At 36.7% G+C, this 22,811-nt stretch overlaps 2 protein-coding genes across 2 annotated transcripts in view; both read left to right on the forward strand.

The window, feature by feature from the left end:
• Nucleotides 1-10,156, forward strand: part of LOC113240424 (ras-related protein Rab-11A) — a 22,458-nt gene extending 12,302 nt beyond the window's left edge. The window contains exons 4-6 of the mRNA XM_026477714.1: nt 5,611-5,726; nt 8,605-8,736; nt 9,452-10,156. Of these exons, the coding sequence (XP_026333499.1) occupies nt 5,611-5,726; nt 8,605-8,735 (247 nt within the window). The 3' untranslated portion in view covers nt 8,736; nt 9,452-10,156. The remainder of the gene's footprint in view (nt 1-5,610; nt 5,727-8,604; nt 8,737-9,451) is intronic.
• Nucleotides 10,157-13,492: 3,336 nt separating this feature from the next.
• LOC113240426 (glutathione S-transferase 1-1-like) lies at nt 13,493-22,453 on the forward strand. Its single transcript, XM_026477716.1, has 4 exons — nt 13,493-13,633; nt 14,511-14,711; nt 17,841-18,046; nt 22,254-22,453. Exons 1-4 carry the CDS (start codon nt 13,493-13,495, stop codon nt 22,366-22,368), a joined length of 663 nt encoding a protein of 220 aa, XP_026333501.1. The 3' UTR covers nt 22,369-22,453.
• Nucleotides 22,454-22,811: the final 358 nt, after the last annotated feature.

Genomic DNA, 22,811 nt, shown 5'->3' on the forward strand with positions numbered 1-22,811 from the left:
AGTTGCCTGCTTATCAGTATCAGGATATATCCCCTTTCTATCGTCGGAGGACTAGACGTAGGCTTGGGTTCCACCCTTACGTAGTGGATATCTGAGCTCAGTTCGCCATTTTCGCTTTGTATGGTATGGTTGTCATACATTCGTGCAAATTCTCTAAAATTCCAAAAAAATGCTTATTGTGCTATTTTGGAGTGCAAAAATGATTTCATATCATCTTAGTCTTATTTTTATAAATTTTTAATTTTTTGTTTATCGAAATAACTTTTTTGTTACAAGAAACGAAAGTAAAACGTATACCCCAGCAATAAGGTCGCTTCTTGTTTGAAGAACGAAATTAATAACTCCAATTCGTCGTCGTTCAGCAATGAACCGCTAGATGGAAGCACATTGATTGAAATTTTAACATAATATCAAAACGTCGTAACTTGTAATAATAGGTATTGATGATATTGAACTTTCTACGATATGGCATCATCATATTTATTTCCCTTCCCTATTTGCCCAATCGACTTCAATTTAGTTTTTTTTTAATATCAAGTGACGGGACGAACAAGTCGTGCTCCTGATGGTAAGAGAGACACCCCCCCCTCTCTCCCGCACTAGCGTCGTAACGACGTTTAACGACGAATAGTTTAATTGGATATCGTTCTCGAATCGAAGGGCTATTCAGAACATTCAGAGTTTAACGTTCGATTCGGATACGATATCGTTATCCAACGGCATTTACGGAGTTAGTCGGTGAAATAGATTATAAGAAAAATGAAAATCCGTTTTTATATATATTTTTTTACTTTAAAGGCCTAAAAAATAGGAATGCATTAGTCTTGCATTAAAATAAATTGATAAAAATCGGTTCTCACTACTCAAAGTATATTGAAAGAGAAAAACGCGTTGAATTGGAGAACAGCAAAATCAACCATTAAAATACAATTATTTTATTAATGCTCCTTACAATAAAATTTGGGCGCTATTTATAAAAATTAATCTTCATGCGTGAATAGCCGCCCTTAGAGGTGGATAATTTTCTTCAAAATTAAATGAGACCACTATGGAGGTACCCTCTTTCCAACAAAAAAAGAATCATGAAAAAAAACATACAGTCGAATTAAGAAACTCCTCCTTTTTTTGAAGTCGGTTAGAAATTGAACTAAACAAAACAAATTGAATAAGAGATTTCCATATTACTTTTTTGCTTTGTACACATTTGGACGTTCGGTAACTTTAATTCGATAATTGTGTACTGAATAACGTTTGTGGGTTTTGCCGGTCGAGAAGTTCGAGTAATCGTACGGGTGTGACGTCATTTCGGTTCGATTTCGAATACGACAGTTTAACGTTCGATTTAGGTGTTGTGAATAACAATGAAAAGAAATCGGTCGTCAACGTCGTATCGTAACGTTCTGAGCCATCGTAAAATTTCGGTATTAAATACCCTAAGCTTAAACAATGTTTCATTGATCAAAAACTATTATGCAATTTTGAAGCTGGTGTACTAAACTTAATTTCCATAAGTCCTTATTGAAAATTTGAATTTGTAAAGCTGAGGAAAACTTTTTCTTCGATGGCAGCGATATGTTGTTTTCCAGGTGACTCGAATTTGTGTCCGGTAGCGTACAATTGATCTAACAAATATGCCTAATATTCTTTGGGACAGTTAGTCAATAGAGACACGGTGTATTAAACAGTGTAATCGAGAATTCGTTGTTTTCCGATAGACCGAGCTATTCTCGTATTCCACAGGTAGCCGTGCGTCAGAGGCGCGTATTGGCCTAGTGCAAAATTTAATTTCATTCGTACTACATAGCCATTTACATTATAAGTCAAGGTCGACTGAAGAATAGATGTTATTACAATAATACCTCGTAAGCCCATTAAGGAATCACCACACTTCGACACGGAATCGCATTATCAGAAAGGTGAAATTTTGACTTATTTCGACAACACGGAAAATCTGTTTTTTGACATTAAAAAATACGAGTTCAGCTTTTTTTTAATTAGCGATGAACATAGAAGATACCGGTGTGGTAGTTAACTATGGGGCCCGAAACACGATAGCCTAAACATCACTCGACAAAATATAAAAGAAAGAAAGTTTAGCAAATTTTTTTTTTTTTTTATTTGTACCAAGTGCAGGGACAAATAAGTCGTGTGTCTGGTGGTGTTGCTTTGGTAAGTCGTGTGCCTGGTGGTCCAGGCCCAATACTTGTTCGTCCCGTCACCTGGTAACATAATAAAAAAAAATAGTAAGCGTAAGAGGAAGAAACCGCTGTTGACGAGAAACCCACCTGTATGCACGATTTTTTGCTTTGAACCGATTATTTGAATCGTAATGGAACATATGCCTCTGAATATTTCATAAAAATCGTTTCAAACATTGACTTACAAATAAATGGACGACGGGTCTAATACAAAAACCACGAAAAAAATGTCCCAAGTCAACCTATTTAAACGTAGTGACATGTAAAGGAATATGAAAAAGCTAAAACGTTGAATTTAAATTGTAATGTCATCGCAGTACTGTCTAATTTTGCTTGCTTCGCTGTCAGTCGAACAAACGAATACTAAAGCGTGAATGACGCTCTGTATACGATTTTAACGCCCTGCAAATTCGGACACTTTTTAGCGCGGACCCGACGTCCATATAATTGTAAGTCAATGGTTTCAAAATGAATTTTGACAAAAAAAAAATTGACAGCCATTTCGGCCTCTGTCGGTTACGACTTTCAATTAGAGTGATATTAACCAGTGAGAAAAGTCGTTCAGATCGTATCGATCGTTCGAGTTACACTTATTGTACTTACATATTGGCAAACTACTTTGCTTGCAGACCAATATAAAATAGGATTACCATTACGAATCCGTAGGGGTTCAGGGGGTCAATTCAGAACCTTACGATAACTCATTTGTCGACCGTTTTCTTTTCATTGTTATTCACAGCACCCGAATCGAACGTTAACCTCGTATCGTATTCGAAACCGAACCGAAATGACGTCACACCCATACGATTACTTCGAACTTCTACAAAAGGCTACAAACGCTATTCAGAAAACGGTTATCGAATCAAAGTTACCGAACGTCAGTAAAAAGCAAGAATGTAATATGGAAATCTCCTTTATTTATTTAATTAATTATTTATTGTACAGTCAAAACAAAAACGTATTTAGTAACAGGGAAAACAAACAAAAGGTACTGCTTATTTCTAACAGAAATTTCTTCCTGCAGGCCTAAATACAGGAGACGATAATTACAATGACGGGTTTACGTGCACCACAAAATAAAAATTTATAATTATTATTATTATTTTAAATAAAGTCTGGACTTTGTTCAATTTTATTAATTTATTTAAATGCAAGACTAATGCATTCCTATATAATTTAGGCCTTTAAAGTCTAAAAATGTATATAAAAGGATTTTAATTTTTCTTATAATCTATTTCACCGACTAGTTCCATAAACGCTGTTGAAATGAATCGATACAAAAAATAGCTAGATCGTACACACTTGAATCGCTCTTCACAAAAATCTAATCGTTGTGACCCACAAACCCATTGACATACAAATAAATGGACGACGGGTCTAATACAAAAACCACGAAAAAAATGTCCCAAGTCAACCTATTTAAACGTAGTGACATGTAAAGGAATATGAAAAAGCTAAAACGTTGAATTTAAATTGTAATGTCATCGCAGTACTGTCTAATTTTGCTTGCTTCGCTGTCAGTCGAACAAACGAAGACTAAAGCGTGAATGACGCTCTGTATACGATTTTAACGCCCTATAAGTTCGGACACTTTTTAGCGCGGAACCGACGTCCATATAATTGTAAGTCAATGCACAAACCCACGTATTTGTCGCTCTTATTGCAAGACGAAGTTTTTTCTGACCGGCTCAAGCCCACGTCGATGAATGTGGTGACACCCTAATGTGTTTCAGCTGCCAATGTGTTCAGTTATTTTTAACCAATGCCAAAAATATACAATAAATATAAAAACACAACAAAGTGTGCGCGATTTGTGGCCTTGTTGATGAAGTCCATTTGACTAATAATATGATTTCTGTTGTTGTCTAAAATTAACCATTTGCGAGGAAACTGTATAAAAAAGTTTTTTAAACTTACGTTTACTTACCAATGCAAGGATCAGTGGAGAAGAAATCCAGTCTTGTCGAGAGTCCATGGTTAGTCGTTTGAATTTGACACTTAAGGCAGTCTCCGATTGGGGCGATGCCAATGTTGTCAAATTTAAAGGTACCAAAACGCAGGCGTGTCAATTCTCCGCATAACGGAGTCGCTTTCACCTGGCTCCGACTTTTCGTGATATATCCATACCGATAGCCGACCTTTTTCACCTATTTGGACCTCACAATGTCCTGTCGTCCAATCTGTACGGCATATACATTGAATCCATGACCAAAAATGCAGCCAGGAAGCTTGGCATCCTTTCCAAGTTGAGGTGTTACTTCACACCGGGACAGGCTCCATATCTTTCTACGTTAGTTTTCATTACAGTAAACCTCCCTACCTACCCTTAGTGCATACGAGAAGGGTACTATAACCTGTGCGCGCACAGGAACCTTACAAATTCAGGTTCTGACCCCAGATCAGCCAGTGTCCAGGGTTGTCACAGACCTCTGTCACTTGACTTCATCCAGTTCTTCGAGAGGCTAGTGCCTCGGGTGAGCCGCCCCGGGTGCACGTACAGTACCCTCCCTATTTTCCAGATAGGTACCGGAGCTGTAGGCACGCTCACTTCCCGTTGCGCATTGCACAACTAGCGGTTGCCACCGCTAAGCCGTCGATTCTGAGTCCACTACCAAATATCCTCATTGGTGGCGGAGCTGTAAGGCAGGCTCACTTCCCGACGCCAAAAAACGACGTCTCTCCAGTTCCCAATAACCTAAGCGGCTGGAGGGACCGGAGGATATCTAGCTTATCCTCTACTAGCTCCCCGGGCTAGTGCCGGAGATGACAGTTGCAGTGTCCTGCGTCAATGTCCGGACATAGCTTCCAACTTAAAGGGCAACTCACGTGCCCCGCACGTCTCCTCGCTTCAGGCCTTCAACTAGACCGCTACTCAGACGCGCTAGCTGCTCACGAGACAGACGCGACGCCCCGGAAACATATAAAACCGAGGCAGACAAACATGTCCGTCTCTGCAGCTAACCACAAACCCCAGCGAGTCCATACCCAAGTCCGGGTCCGCCACTGGCGGAGGGCTTGGCCCGGGCTGTACTCTCCGGAAAACCCTATCTCTCGGGTCAGTAGATAGGGGATTCACACCGGGACAGTTGTTTCAGCTGTACCAAGCACAAGTCCGGTCGTGTATGGAGTACTGCTGCCACTTATGGGATGGCTCTGCTATATACCAACTGGCCACCTTGCATTCAATAAACAAGCGTGCTTTAAGGGCAGGCGTGTAGCTTACCATCCGACACACACGATTTGTTCGTACCGTCACTTGATATTATAAAAAAAAAATTAAAATTTTTTTGTATGTTTTTCCCCTTGTTGTGTAGTAGATAATAAACAAGCGTGCACTAGACTACCACAGCTAGATGATAACACAGAAAAAAAGTAGGTATTCGTGACTTATAAATTGTGTTTTCAATTCCAGATCGATCCCAACGGAAGAGGCGAAGGCGTTTGCGGAAAGAAATGGACTAAGCTTTATTGAAACGTCGGCTCTCGATTCCACCAATGTAGAGCCCGCATTCCAGAACATTCTGACTGGTAAGTCCCTTTTCCCCCCTCTTTATCGTAAATAAACAATAAAAGGTTACGTCATACAACTCGCGGAGTATTATTAGAACCGATGAATGTTATCAGCTGGAATGGCTTACCTATTGTGTTTCCATAGGGTAATAAAGATTTTTACAAAAAATGTACACTGTCTTGACACATTTTTATGGGTGCAGGTGTTTTACACGTGTCTTGTGATTTGCAATTATCCTGTAAATGTATTTTTATTTAGCAAAGTGTAAAAAAAGCCGAGTACTCATTAACGAACTGTAACGTGACACATACAGTAACGAAGTTCTAGTGTGTAATTGTGTATGCGTGAAACTGTCTTCACTCGCTACAGTGAGTAACCTGGAGGTCTACCACGAAATACGAAACAACGATCGAAGATCGTGATTTAAGTATTTTATTATTTCCGTAACGGCGGCCAACTAGGCTTGGGCCAGTATCAGTTTTTGAAGAATGCAACCCGTTAATATTGATGAAAAACGCCAACGTTATGGCAGTAGCAAGGCATTTATTTTTGGAGGTCATACCCGAGATGAAAAAGAATAATCATAGACAAACAACAAACTAAAGCTTATTATTAGAGCGAATAAGATCATACAAAATGTTGATAAAGGAGGAAACACATAAAGAAGAAGGGATTTTAGGTTAATAGGATGGGGAACACAGGGGAGGAGGAGGTCATACAAGGAGGAAGTCAATTTAGGACATTCAAGTGGATACTTTACTCCGAAATGTGAAATGACAGAGTATGTACATATGTACATACTCTGTCATTTCACATTTCGGAGTTTTCGGAAAATTATACACACAATTTAAATGTATGTACATATATATATATATATATATGTACATACATTTAAATTGTGTGTATAATTTTAATTTACGAATATATGTACATACATTTAAATTGTAGTAAGTATATTTTAACTGAATTTTAATGACATCCTATTAACCAAAACGGTAGGTAAGCCCGCCTAACTGTTAATACAATAGTGAATAAAATACCATTCCTATTTTAAAATATAGAGATTTGTTCAATTTATTGCTTTATTATTCACCGATTTTGGTCCAAAAATACCGATTTTACTTGGCAACCCTACCGATTTCGCATTTTGACTTTCAAGACCACTGAGCTCAGTATTTGTTTGTGTAGTTGACATCGAGATGAAAGTACAGACGCTACTTGTCACTACTGTTACGCCGCCACTCCACTATCCACTTACAAGATGATTTTTATGTTTTTATGTACTGTACCTACCCGGATAATATATTAAATATAAGATTAATACTTTTGATTTTTTTTAAACACTCACAACCCCGCCCGCACTAGGGAAACCCTGTATCAGGGTGTCATGGACTCACACATAGACAACCACAAATTACACCCAAGCTCACGAGAGAAATAAATGTAGGCCATACACACATTTCTCCCGGCACGGAAACCGGGACCTCTGCGTTGCAGTCCGGCATGGTAACCGTTCGGTCACAGAGGCAGTTATTTTGTTAATTAGTAGATTGTCGGATCGACTCTTGAAATTGAAGACTCAACTGCAGTTGAGTTTCGACTGCAAGCAGTTAATGCGTGAAAGTCGTTATCAACTTCATGCAGTCGAGGTCTCGGCTTCACGCAGTAACTTAATTACGACTTTACGCATTAACTGCAAACATGCAATATGTTAGTAAGCATGATGGAAATGTATCTTCATATTTGACATTGTCATAGAGATCGAGAGTAAACTGTCAAGCTAGGAAGTTCCCTGTAATATGAGTACCAGAGAAACGGAATTTTTTAATTTATATTTTTTATATTTATTTATTATGTTGCTTGTTTTTTATTTTTAAGTTTTTGCTTGACCCTAACGCGGTGAATGTATTATAAATTATATTGCGTATTTTACATGTTTGCTAATAAATAAATACTGAAACTCACTCTGGGTCCCTACCCAGAACACACAGACCTGAAAAAAAAAGATCATTTTCCAAAAGTTAAGTTCTCAAACCGAACTCGGGCATCCTCGTCCAGCGCCCGAACAACAAACCGTTGTAATAAGAATACATTTATAGTTACCGGTAATTACTAAGGTCTTAAAATATTACATTTGTTTTGTACTGTATAGTGTACCAGTTAAGGTGTACAATATTATTTGCAAGTCACACATTAAAATTAAAATATATTACAATATCAATGAGAAAACATTAACATACCACATCGCTAGTAACAAATTTTGTCGTCAAAGTTGGGCTACTGAGGTCGTCAGTAACAGCGTTTTTTTTTTTTTTTTTTTTTATTATTTTTAAATAACGCGCACACTCAACATAGCCCCGCACTAGGGAAACCCTGTGTCGCGGGTGCCATGGACACACATATAGACAACCACAAATTACACCCAAACTCACGAGAGAAATAATTGTAGGCCATACAACTATTTCTCTCGGCCCGGGAATCGAACCTGGGACCTCTGCGTGGCAGTCCGGCATGGTAACCGTTCGGCCATGGAGGCAGTTAAGCGTTAAGAATATAAAAACTATTTAATAACTTATTTTCAAGTGACTGATAAAGCGATTGTTGTGTTCTCATAGAAGTGTTATTTTCTAATTTTAATATGTGGAAGCGTATAATTGGCATCTGATTAATCATATCATAAGTCCATGTTGTAAAAGTAGCTGTAAGCTCCCCTAAGAAAATAAAATAAAATAGTGTTATTCCATGAATAAGACGAGTAGTTAACGTCTTATTCTAAAATAAGAATTATTCGACTTTGTTGAAATCCACCTTTAGTATATTATGACAAATTGAGTTAAAGGTAGAAAATTTATATTTTTCTTTTGTTTAAACTCACAAGTACGTTTTTCGCTGCAGAAATCTACAGGATCGTGTCGCAGAAGCAGATGCGCGACCCGCCCGAAGGCGATGTGATCCGACCCGACGCAGAGCCCGCCGACGTGCGACCCAGCCAGGCCGACTCCGTACGCAAGCAGTGCTGCCAGTGAGGTGAGCCACCATAACGCCTCTATTCTTATTTGAAAGCTAGGGGGGTCTTATCGGGGCAGTATTCGCGAACCATCTTTGTTCAGCGCCTTAACTTGAAATTCCTGATACGACACGACATAAATTTTTTTCCCTTCTCTGATCTAAATAATTTTGTCTAGGTTTTCGTAATAATAATAATAATGCCAAAACCAATATTGTTAATTTTTACTTACCACATATAGTTAGTTTTTTTTAAATAGAAAAATTGTAAACAAATAAGCAGTGATCATGAACCTTTTTCTTCAGACAAAAAAATACTGTAAATTAAAACAAAGAGTTGATGGTAAATGCTATTTAAATATTACATTATAATATTATGTTATTACTTTATAAGAAGTTAACTACTTCTGCCGCCACGTATGGTAGTCTGTTTTGGTTTTGTACGGTTAGGGTGCTGGTGAAATTTCAGGCATATGGGACTTGTTCGGTGGGGAGCGCAGTGGCAGTGGCCCTTTGTTTTAAAGCTCTGAGTGGCACTGCAACCGTTATGGACAGGCGAACAGGTCTCATCACTTGACTCTTTAACTTGAGCTTTTTCAAGGCGATAGTGATTAGGTACTATATCGTCGACCTCATCGTCACGTTCCACCTGACGGAAAGTGATGATCTTCGTCTCATGTATATTTTTTTTATATATAAAAAGAAATTGTAAACAGAATTGCTTTTTAATTTCCAGATAGTCCATATAAGGAGCCGAAGAGAGCATCGAGCGTCTGGCATACAAAACACAATCATTACGAATCATTCCCGGACAGCGGTCTCAGCAACATAATAAAAAGGATTGCCAGCACGGAAATATCTCAAACATCTGCAATACCTTTTTGTTCTATAATAAAATATTTTACATTTGAAAACAGGCAAGACCAAGTCGTTCGTGCAATAAAAATGTCCTTCGAGATATTTTCGACTGGCAACACAAAACTCAAAAGCAGATAACGAGTGGCTCATGTAGATAGCTTTGTGTAATTATTGATATTTAGTGTCCAAACGAATAAAGTTAAAATCTATAATAAAATGTAACTTGAAGATACAAGAGACTATGCGTCTGCGTTGTTGTACGAGAGTGATTGCAAAACTACTTGCGGCTCGGAAACAAATATAGCAATACTTTTTGTTAAGCACTATCGACGCCATGACTGCAAAGTTAAGTTAGCTGTGCAAAGTTAGTTTTCCAGCTGGCTCAACCTTACTTAATATTGCGTATTCTGTTTATGAACAGCAAATTAAGGTTTGTAATCATTATACAAAAGTAAAACCAACACAAGATAAATCCATGCTTCGGTTTTAGAACGCACCAAGAAATATTTTGGCGCTAGTTGAAAATATACAAAAATACACAATGGTGTATATGATTCCTGAATTTTGTTTTTTATATAGGGGAAATACATGTTTATTTCGAGTTTAGCAAATAATTCATATTATTATTATATCTATTTATTTAGTAAATTAAAAAAGCTAGTTAACATTTTTTTTGTTTTCTTCTGACACAGTAGTTATTCTAACGAGCAACAAGATTGGACTGGGTCGGTCGCGTTCAATTAAGTCATAAGTCAAGTCGAAAAAACGCGTCTGAATTACGCGCGACCTTTGTTCAGTGAGAATGCGCAAAAGTCATTCGAGCAAAATTGGCGTTTTTACGAAAGAAAATGTTCACGAAACAAAAACTGTCATTGAGCACGTTTAATTTCTGTCACGTTTTTTCCGCTTGATGTAACGTAAGGTCAAGATTGCGTCAAGCTTTACATTCTCTTGACTGTACCTGACAGTAACATCTAATTTGGCTTGACCTATACAAATATCCGTTGGTACCTTGATTTAGTAAACTACGGAACTTCTTTAACTCTATTTGTTAACTGAAAGTGACAATAATTTTTTGAATTACAATGAAGTTGATTATATGAATGAAATAACTTATGATTTAAAAGAAAGCGAGACCCCTTGTAATTAAAAAAACAAATATATATCACACAAATCATAGCTTCATAAAAAAAAACTACGTTAATTGATTTTTAATACACTAGTTGTTAGTATTAAATAAGTATCGAGATAGCTTTTTTAAAGAAAGTCTTTTCTTTACGGATATTATGTGCCTTCTGTGAACATGGTTAGACATGTACATTTTTTATTAGAGCTTTTATTGTTTAATTTTGCCTCATGTTGCGAGTTTATGGGTTTTGAACTTTGATGGCTGAAGACTTGTGTTTATTAGTGATATAAGAGCCATATAAGACGATTGTTTTTACTACATTTGAACTGCCAGTCAATTGAAAAATTGCAATTTCTGTGCTGTTCGCTTAACAATTAATATGAGACCTACATGCTTCTTCTAACGATTGTACGCCAGTTGTAAGCGGATTACCAACTGTTATGCCAACTGCACGGAAATTACAATTTTGCAATTAACTTGCAGTTTCGATGCAGCAGTCTCTACAAATAAAAATTAAATACATGTACGAGGACCTAAACGGACTTACATTTATCAAATAAACACAAGTCTTCAAACTACGGTGAACTAATGTTACAATATTGTGAAAAATAATAATTTTAGGTTTAGTGCCGTTGTAAAGGGAATCGGAACATAATACTCACGTGTCCTATGGGCTAGTGCCATTAAAAATACCCTTGAAACTCGGGTGCCTTGTGTCTGGAAGTTCTTTTTTCAAAAACGATAGATCGCATTATGTGGCATTCACATAGCATGCATATCTATTGGTCGTATTTTTATGCACCGTTACCGGTTTAATATAAATGGCCTCTGAAAGGAATGGGAGCGAAATGTTTCGTGCACAATTGTGTTACGCAACAAACTTTATGAGACGGTAGCTACGGAAATTTTTCGGAAGATTCACGACCTGTTGTTTGGCTCGCACATATTTAGTTTTTTTTTAGAATTAGAAAAACATTGATCGTAAACATTTTTCTCCCGTCAAGAAATTATTATTTCCTTAATGGCGGCCACCAGGCTTCGGCCAGTGTCAGTTTTGTAAGATTAATGTAAAAATTATGGCTATCGTCGCCAGTGTCAGTCATATGTACAAAATAGTGAGATTTGATGACAAATGACATTTACAAATGACACGTTAATGTTATTATTTTACAAAAAACAAGTTTTCGTTTAATGTTTGGAACCTCTGCTTCTTTAAGTCTTATATAGTGCGAGCCTTTGAAAGAGGTAAATTTTAATGATAGAATGAAACGGCGCCTGATAAAAAGACCCGAATTTCCCTTCTATCTAATGATAAAAAAATGGAGTTTAGTTTGTACGTAACACTATTGAAATAGTAATAGAAACAATTTTTTGCAACACCACATTATAGGAAAGAAACCAAAATAGTTATATAAATAAAACAGCATAGCTAACATAAATTTCTGCGGCAACATAAAATGAGGAGATTTTTCGAAAATTCTGCGACGTAATTTTCGGTTACCAAGTTTTGGTAATAAGCAAACGATTTCATGCTATGTCGCAGCGATATCAATTTTGTAAAGATTTCATGACGTCACTTTTAATTCACGAGGCAACCTGTACACGTACCGAGTCTACGCCGGTACTAAGGCCTACTCGGGTCCTAATTTCGTTCCAAACACGCGGCGTTCAATGTAACTAAGAAATATTATAATTGAATTATGGTCTTCAAAATATGCATGGTTATTTTTTTAGTGCCTATCTGTAATTACTTTATTAAAGACAAAGATAATAAAATATAATGTAAATTTCTCGGTGTTTTTATTATTTGCGTTAACATTTGTAGTTGATTAAGTGGTTAATGTTTAATTTCACGGTAATTACCCAGTGAAACGTTTAAAGTTATTAATCAGGTACACTTTTTTTATGGTAGTTATTAGGAGTTAACGTTTTGTTTTCTGGTCATTCATTTCAGGCGTAAGTATTTCTACATTATTTTCAGTTTAAGTGTTTAAATTTACTCTGTTATCGTATCGATGGCATACACTATAACGCTTGCCGTCCTGGTGAAAGCATTTGTCAATTAGCGTAAGGTACTTGCTGATTGCCCTTGTTCGGTATAAGACACATTCTGGGTGGTAACCTATCACAAAGTCCGAATTTTTTTGTCCGAAATAACGTTTGTTCGAATTTTAATTACACCGAAAACCGAATTATAACGAAACAGTTATTCTTTCAGGATATGTTGAATGTTTATCGCAAGGACACGATTATGCTCGGTTAAGTTAAGTTAGGTTTAAAAGAAAAAACATTTTCCTCTCAAAATTACTTTCGAGGTTATGAAATTTCGACCAACGTTATTTCTGGAAAATGTCATTTCCGACTACTGATAGGTAACCATTCTGGATTCTAAAATTTCGCGACTAGAACCAATTAATTCACGACTTTCTGGGTGCAATCAGATCTAAGCTAGAATAGGACCTGCGGTTCTCGAGATTCAAAAATGGTGCCGCCGGAATAAGCTTATTTCAGTGTGGACAGAAAACACCTTAATAACTTCAAAACGGCGTAACAACTAAATCTAGTTTTTTACGACTAGGACCGTTAGTCGGTCGGTTAGACCGCCTTCGCCTTCGTCTTTTTGTAGTTGAAAACGACGCGACGTGTCGGAAGTTTCCAATACGCATATTCAAAAATATGTCGTCAGTTGTAGAATGATAATAAAACGTCGTAAATAGTAAAATTTCAATATCAATAGAACAATAGAAGCGTATTAACGCCTTTTCATTATCTCTCATGGCGAAACCTAGAATGGCAATAGATCTGTACTACACTCCGGATTCGCCGGCCTGCCGGTTGGTGCTGCTGGTGGCAGCCGCGCTAGACCTCCAAATGGAGCATCATCACATCAACTTGCAGAATGGCGATCAATATGATCCTAAATATTTGAAGGTAATACGTACATTAATTTTAACACTCGACGCAAAAAAGGGGAGTTATAACTTCATAAGTTTTGAAGCCTTTGACTGTCTGTGGCATCGTAGTTCTCAAACCGGTTTTTTTCTATTTGTACGTTTTTTTATGATATCAAGTGACGGAACGTACAAGTCGTGCGCCTGGTGGTAAACGATGCCTAACAGTTGCAGTGTCACTCAGAGCTTTAAATCACAAAGATCTGGGGGTCGATTCAGAACCATACGATAAACTCAGTCGTCGACTGATTCGATTTGATATCGTAGGATTTCTTTTCATCTTTATTCACAACACCCGAATCGAACCGAAGTGACGTCACTCCCGTACGATAACTCGAACTTCTCGACCGGCAAAGGCTTTAAACATTATTCAGAACACAGTTATCGAATGAAAGTTACCGAACGTCCTATTGTTTACAAAGCAAGAATGTAATATGGAAATCTCTTACTATTTTAAATAAAGTCTGGATTTTGTTCAATTTTATTAATTTATTTTAATGCAAGATTAATGCATTCCCATATTTTAGGCCTTTAAAGGCTTACAATTTTATTTAAAAGAACATTAATTTTTCTTACATTCTATTTCACCGACTAACTCCATAAACGCCGTTGGATAGCGATATCGTATCCCAATCCGAATTGAACGTTTAACTGAACACCCAGGAAACCGCCCTTGGATTCGAGAACTATATCCAATCGAACGATTCAATTAAAATATCGAAGAGTTCTGAATAGGGGTCCTGAAGAGCACTGCCCCCGTCACCTTATGACATACTCGTAGGTGAAAACTATGAAACGTGTGGGGCATTAGCAACGGATTGCCCCTTTGAATTTATCATGGCTACTTATTTTTATAGATAAACCCCCAACACTCTGTGCCCACGATTGTCGACAACGGATTTCCAGTATGGGAGGCTCGCGCCATAGGCAGGTACCTCGTCAACAAGTACGGCATGGGCAGTACGCTATATCCTACAGAATTGAAAGAGAGGACGTTGGTGGACATGCGCCTGGACTTTGATTTAGGCGTCCTATATGAAAGATTTGCATATTATTTTGTAAGTAATAACCAGTGAGTTCCCTTTTTTTATGGATATTTGTTTATGTTACCATGTCCTCTTTAGCACATATGTGTCTGGTATATGGATATATATTTTATACTGTATATTGTGGGTACACCGAATGAGAAATAAACCAGTCTAAGCGCACCGCTCGAGTTTGCCTCATGTGCCTTATTCCCGTATCCTGACATGGTGCACACGGTAGTGAACAAATTGAAGTTTACGTGAATGAAATAGTGTTTATGTGAAACTGTGCTTGAGAAAGGTCCCAGAATGTTATTGGTGTTTTCTGTGACCTCTCAAAGGCATTTGATTACGTTGACCATATTACTCTTATTAGGAAGCTGGAATATTACTGTGTAAATGGCAAGGCGTCGGAACTTGTCTCGTCATATCTAAACGGTAGAATACAGAAAGTAGACATAAATGGAGTGACTTCTTTGGGTTCTCCGGTAAAAGTGGGTGTTCCGCAGGGCTCAATACTTGGACCTTTCTTATTTCTGATTTATATTAATGATCTGCCATTCTTTGTTAAGGACTATTGCGAAATAGTATTGTTTGCTGACAACACATCCTTGATTTTTAAAACAGACAGACATGACATTAACTATGACCACATTACTGATACCATCACATTACATTACATGGCATCACAGTACATTTACTCAAATATTTTATATGCCCGTAAAAATATACATAATTTCAATAAGAAAGAAGATATCCATAATATTAACCTTAGAGCTAAGTCTAAATTCATGGTACCACGATTTCGTTTAACCAAGGTAAACAACTCTTTTTTGGGGAACTGTATACGTTTTTACAACAAGATTCCGGAGCATATATTAAGTTTATCATTTCCTTAGTTTAAAAACTACATTAAAAATAATTTTGATCGAAAAATCATATTACAAAATTGAAGACTACATGTTAGATAAAGATGTATGGAAAGACGACACGGCTCCAGAATCCATACAAATTTGATTCAAAGTGTATTCCATAGCACTTAAGTTTATTTGAAAAGAGCAATCCCTAGAGTTTCTTGCTCGTTCTTCTCAGGGAGGTCAGCGTAGTGAACGAGCAGTAGCTTAAATGTGACGTTTTCAAATGTAAATTTATTTTACCTATGGAATAAATAATCTTTGACTTTATATTTGAATATTTTTAAAACCCTACTAAAGGATCGTCTTGGACACCGGGGCGTCCAAGATGATCCTAAGGGTATGGGCAAGATGATCCAGGGGATCACCTTGCCTCTATTTAGGAAAATTTCTAGGTTTTGGTAGAAACAAATGAAAACAACAACTTTTTAGACTTAACAAAGTCCTCCCTTATGTAATCTAGGTATATGAAACAACAGTTACGGAACTTCGAGAGCAAATAATCCTAATTAATTTATATCTTACAGGTACCTAAGCACTTATGGCAAGTTGATATTCATCATTCATATCCTCGTCTCCATATCGTTAATGTACTTTACGAGTTCGATTTCCTGTTTAACACATCTGATGAAAACAGTTTTTTTTTCACCTAAATATTTCATTGAACTGACAGACCCTTTATTTTCACCTTTAGCCCGTCTTTTTAATGACATAACGCGTACCTACTGCTAACTATTTACTTGCCGATCTATGTGGCGTCCTACTTTTTACGCCTCTAGTTCTTTAGATCATAGTCTTCCGACCACCCACCACGAATAGTTTTTCTTTTACAATTGCGCGGCTTGGTCTAAAACAAGAAAAAGCATTTATATTTGTTATTAATCGAGATCGATCATGTAAACGAAATCCTGTCTTCTACTATTTTGTTTGTATTGCAAGCTATTTAATTAAGAGGTTTCAGTACTCAGAAAAACATACAAATTAAATATAGTCCGTTAACAATATATACAGTACAAGATGATCCCCATGCGAAGGTCGTCTACAAAGAAACTGTACCTACTCATTTTGTTACATTTTTGTAATATTCTCTACAAACTGTGTTTTCACTTAATACGTATAAATGAATGGCACGTATTTAAATAATCGCAAAAGCAACAAGCAAAAATACTAAAGTCATCTTTTTTAATGATTGATAAGCCTCTGTCTTAATAAATTAAATCGATACATATTTTAACCTGTTCTAAGCTATGAAAGAAACTTTTAATTTGTATACATTAAAATTGATAGTTTTATGTTAGGCCTCAAAACTACAACAACCATATACTAAATCTATGACAAGAACTAAGTATTCAAAATAAAATTTAAATAGGTACTTATTTTTAAAATTAAGTAAATCTTGATTTAATTTGTTAATCCGGGGAACCTGCTCACAGTTATGTGGGACTGGGCTGAATCCTGAAGGGGACCAGCCCGACCGCACTAAATCCCCGGAGTGTTCCGCCTCTCCGCTGTAGGTGGAGGCACCAGCGGCTCAAGATGATAATAGTGTAAAAGTTATCTTGAACGCAGTTCATTTATAATTTATTCGTAGATAAAACTAATATACAGCTATATCAGGCATAAAAAATATCGTTTATTTAAAAATATGCACATTTTTAAATTTTTTATTGAATTGATATTCATTTTTTTTTGTGAAATTACTCCACCAGTTTGTTATAATTAATCGAACACTCAGAAAAAATTCGGACCGATCAAATTCGAACCGACGCACGCGGCGACGTCTTCTAGCTTACTGTGCCAGACGCTATACCAATTAAGCCACGGAACGAACCAGCGGACCTCACGAATTTTTCTATGTACATGCGTCGTGTCTTTGTAGTTGGTTTTATCAACGACTTTTTAGTCGTAGCGCCATCTATGAGAAATCTATGAAAGATTTATCACCCAGTTAGTACAGCTACCTACTAGTTTACAGCTACCAGTCCTGGCGAGAGATGTCGCTATTCACTGTATTTTTAAATTTTCTATTCAATTGATATTCAATTATTTTTTTGTGAAATTACTCCACTAGTTTGTTATAATTATTAATACAAAAATCGAAGAATACTCAGAAAAAATTCCTTCGATCCGACCGGAAGTGCACATTTTCAATAGATCAATTATTTCTTTGAGTATCAAATAATATTATCCTATGAATTATGTCTCTTTAATGTTGGCTGCCCTATTTTACCAATGAATGTATTTCCAGTACCCGCAATTGTTCATTGGGGAACGTCCAGATAAGGTGCATTTCGCAAAATTATTGGAGGCCATGTTCTTCTTCAACACCTTCCTCGCGGGTGAAACTTACGCCGCTGGCCCAACGCTGACCCTAGCTGACCTCAGTTTGGTCAGTACAATATCTACTATAGAGGCTTCGGGCATGGATTTGACGCCTTTCGAAAATATTCTTGAGTAAGTACGTATCAATATAGTAACTAGTAATTTTCAGTGGATACCATATATGTAGATGTGAGTGGTAATGAAATGGTTGACCGTTTGGCATAATTAGCTAAGTGTCAAGGCCAAGAATATATCTTCTTCCTCTTGGGATTTGGAATATTACTTGTAGGGAGGGGAAGTAATCTTACCTATGGAACATATCTGACGGCTAATAATTAATACATGTTGTTGATTAATTAATGAACAAATTTGACCATAATCACCATCTCAATCGACAGTGGTCCAGCGTGACAGGGTCTCGTCGAAAACCTGTCCTCTGTATAATGTGGCTCATTAAATTACGTGTCTATTGAATAGAATAGAAACCATTTATTACAATGCCACAAAAATACACAGTAAAAAAAGATAAAGCTAAATTAAAACAAACTGTCGCGTATGTAAAAGATCCACGCAGCTAATGCACCAACAAGAAAAGGATGTGACGCTGATTTTCAGTGGACCCTAAAAAATTTGACTTTTTTGTTTATTACCATCGAGTATATAACGAGAAATAGAGACGACATGTCATTTAATTTGTTTGAAAACTATTCTGCCAAATCATTATTGTCACAACTGCGCTCCGATTGTCCAGGCGGAATTCGAAACAATTGACGGGTGTCGTCAATGGGCATTGTTCACAATTTTTTACCTATACATCATTGACTTACAATTATATGTATATACATACAATTTTTTTTTCGAAAATGTAGACTATTTTAAGACATTAATTTGAATATTTTATCATTTCGTAGCTTATTTGCCTGTTATGATTTTTTGAAAATTTTGTAAGTTTATTTGGTGACGTCATCAAAGGCTCTATAAATGTTAACCTTTGCGGCAGAGAATATTTAAAAAAGTAAATTGACTTCTCTCAAACAAAATTTCAAAAACGAAATTCTAACCTATAAATGTATTACAATATTATACAATTGATGACAATATTGATTGATCGCGATAATAATCTATTATAGTGTGCTTATGAATTATTATGATAGAAAATTTCATCTTGTTTTGTTATTTTGTTGATTTTTAACATTGTTTGTGTCATATGACTAAAATTTTGAATTTTTATAGACTAATAATTGCAAATTAAAAAGACATAATAAATAAATAATGTTTTTTTATTTTCATTTTATACTTAGAAGACTTTCTTTGTCATGTTCCACACATGTCATGAAAATATTAATTTGTCTTCTCAAACTAAACGCGTAAAGTTGCGGTCTCGCAGACCGCACGCGACTGCGACCACTGGAAGGCTTAGAATAATAACGCATAGAAACCTAGCCCGCACACGCTAAGTGAGGCAAATTGAAGCGCTCCCAAAGGGCCTACACGAGCGGGCGGGCCTTCAGTGCTCAAGGTCAACTTGCACCGTGAACAGCTCCAGAATTTTAGCTAAAAATGGCGACATTTGCGGTAAATGAGTGTAAAAATACGTCAGACAAACATAAAATAGATACTAACATCACATTCCACAAGGAAGTAACGCGTTTCAACTTGTATTTTTATATAAATATTAACTAAAACCGAAAATTAACCTACTACTAAAACTAGCCTACATGAATTTGATTTTTGCCTCACTTGTGACAGTACATTTGATATGAAACTATCATTCTATGCGTTATTATTCTAAGCTGGAAGGTTAAAATAAGCTTAATGAAGCAGAAAATAAGAAGAGTAAAAAATCGTTCAAATGTTGAAACATCTATATAGATTTAAAATTAAATAGCTGTTACGTGGTCCGGAAAAATGGAGCAAAGTAGTCACCACTTGGTACCCACGTGATGGAAAACGTAATAGAGGGTGTCAACATCAAAGATGGGAGGACGAGCTCAAGCAAACTGAAGGACCATGTTCAAGAAGAGTAGCTCTTGATAGAACACTGGAAAGGTCTCGACGAGGCCTATGCCAATAGGCACGCTGAGTTAAGAGATAGATATAATTTAAAAAATTTAAATGATACGTAAAAGTGTAATGTAAAACTATTTGTAACTCAAAATGGCTATGAAGTAAGATGAAAGCTATAGTAAAATGAAAACTTTGTACAGCTTCTGCGTAATTAGATGAGAAATATCTATGGTAGTGATCCTATATTAAAATGAATATTATAAATGTGACCTTACATGTGAATTGTATGTGTGAACTCATTCGTCATTAAAAAATTTCCATTGACCATAAACATGTCCCAAATGTAAATGTAAAAAACCTATTTATCGTATCAATACACCCCAGAAACAGTTCCGGGGTGTATAAGATTGGTTTTTTAAATTATAATCATATTATAATTATAATTGTATTTTTTTCATTAATCAGTACAGAGTACTTAAAAAACCGACCTGAAAAGTACGTGGAATTACGGCTATTTGCTAAGTTTTATTGAAGTATCCCCTAGTTCGCCACTATACAGGACTTGACACTGGAGATAATATAAATAGGTTCTCACTACGACACTACTCAAAGTATATTGAGAGAAAAACGCCTTGAATAGGAGAAATAGCAAAATCAACCATTAAAGCAATTGCTCCTAAATTAAAGTTAGGCGTTATTTATAAAAATGAATCTCCATGCGTGAACAGCCACCCTTTGAGGTGGATGATTTTCTTCAAAATGAAATGGGACCACTAGGGAAGTATCCCTTTTCCAACAAAAAAAGAATCATGAAAATCGGTTCACAAATACCGGAGTTATCGCTTAACATACATACAAAAAAAGAACATACAGTCGAATTGAGAACCCCCTCCTTTTTTTCGAAGTCGGTTAAAAAAGAAACTGACCTCAAAAGTTTTCTCAAAAGATCCCCTCATCAGATTCTGACTTCTTGGTGACAATGGGACTGTTACGAACTCCTTTGTACATTTTGTATTTTCTTTTCTGGCTGTCATGGTGACGATGACTTATTGATTACATAATGTTGTGTCAAGTGAAGTCGAATATTATTTGCGGAAAATAATCAGTAATTTGTGATAACCGAAACGAACCCGGAATAGCATCAGGGGACCACCTCGAGATTATAACCCTTTCAAACAAAACAAGAATTTTCAAAATCGGTACACAATTGACGGAGAAATCGGAAAACATGCATACAACCGAATGTAACCCTCCTTCCTTCCTTTCTTGTTTTAAATTCCTTCGATTCGCCTGGACACGAACCAGCGCTTTCAATATACCGTGGCTAAAGCTATTTCAACTAAGATACTAAACGAACCAGCAGACTTACGAATTTTTCTGTGCTTGATTGCAGATTTGTTCTTAGTTTTTAACGCCTTTTTGTCGTAGCGCCAACTTTTTTTTTTTCTTTTTTTTTATTGTGACTCGGCAAAATGACTGCACCGCGCCTGATGGAAAGTGCGAATACAGTCCAGAGATGAGAGTAACGGATGGAAAACACAAATATCTTCACTCCGTCACTATCATTTTGCCGGTCTGGGAAAGCTATGAAAGTTTTTCTTGAAAACTATAATCTTAAATTATTTAGTAGCATTAGAACTCCTTGTGAAAGGAGCCTACCTATTTCTGCCCCCAAGCAGCAATATGAGCGTTACTGCATTCCATCATATTGTCATAACGTTTTATTTATAGTTAGACGACTATTGCTTTTGTCGTGACTGTGTCGTGGACGTGTTTATCGTTGAAGACTGTCGTGAGTAGCTATTCCCCCTGGATCGTGACAACGATAAATGGAACGTGACGATAATAGTAGTTGTGATTGTCTATCGTCACTTTTTATTTATCGTCAGACGACTGTCGTTCTAACTCTCCCATTGTCTTGAAAGTCTGTTGTCGTAACGTCAAAAAAGTCGTGAACGGCAGTCAATCTTGTTGTACTATGTGTGAACAACTTCATTTAAATTATACAAGTCACGACACTTTAAACTGCACGACTATCGGTCGTCACGACATAATGAGAACGCGCTTAAATGCGCGTTGGTGAAATATCAGGCACATGAGACTTGTCAACTTATGTCTCACGACGACGGCCGCAGTGGGAGTGCCTTTAGATCTTTGCGATTTAAAGTTCTGAGCAGTACCAACTGCAACTGTTTTGGACAGGCCTGTAGCTTAACACCAGGCGCTCTTCTCGTTCGTCCCGTCATCGTCACTTGGTATAATAAAACAAAATATTAGCTCGGTCCAGCCGGTCCTGTACACGAAGCCATGTTCTAAACGATATATTTTTCAGGTGGTACACACGGGTGAAGGCCACTGCGCTAAAATACGAAGAGACCAATGGAAAAGGACTCGAGGTATTTAAAGAAATGGTTGACAACTGGCGAAGAAATAAAACGGAACTTTAAAGTGTTACGATGTCAAACCGTGACTATAGGACCTGTAAATGGCCCGAAACGTAGTTTTGTTTGAAAAACAAATATACGAGATTTAAATCGAGAAAAATAGTTTCATTTCCTATGTGTAACAATGGCGAAAACCTAAGAACTCGATATGTTACCATGTTTTTTGTTGAATAATTTGAGGACCACGCGGAAGGAGTGCTGGAAGAGTTTTTTTTAGAAATTGGCTTTAGAATATAACTTACCTATAGTATAGTTCGTACAGTAATTTCGAACGCCCAAATATGAATTACTTGATTAGACACTTGAGCAATGAGTCGTAGGGTCGTATTCCAGAACACTTGAGTATTGCAGTGAGCACTGAAAATCATACTCAAGTCCTTGCCATTAGGGTCGTATTTTCAGTGCTTGAAATCATACTCAAGTCTGCTCAAGTCCTTACTTGAGCA

Source organism: Hyposmocoma kahamanoa, unplaced genomic scaffold (assembly GCF_003589595.1).
Source record: "Hyposmocoma kahamanoa isolate Upper Pololo Valley unplaced genomic scaffold, ASM358959v1 138, whole genome shotgun sequence".
NCBI classification, from domain to species: domain Eukaryota; kingdom Metazoa; phylum Arthropoda; class Insecta; order Lepidoptera; family Cosmopterigidae; genus Hyposmocoma; species Hyposmocoma kahamanoa.

Bases quoted from the DNA above. Each gene is read 5' to 3' on its own strand.
- LOC113240426 (XM_026477716.1), top strand. From the start codon at position 13,493: ATGGCAATAGATCTGTACTACACTCCGGATTCGCCGGCCTGCCGGTTG. The intron at 13,634-14,510 runs GTAATACGTACA...TTATTTTTATAG, and splicing joins ATGATCCTAAATATTTGAAG to ATAAACCCCCAACACTCTGT. The intron at 14,712-17,840 runs GTAAGTAATAAC...ATGTATTTCCAG, and splicing joins AAAGATTTGCATATTATTTT to TACCCGCAATTGTTCATTGG.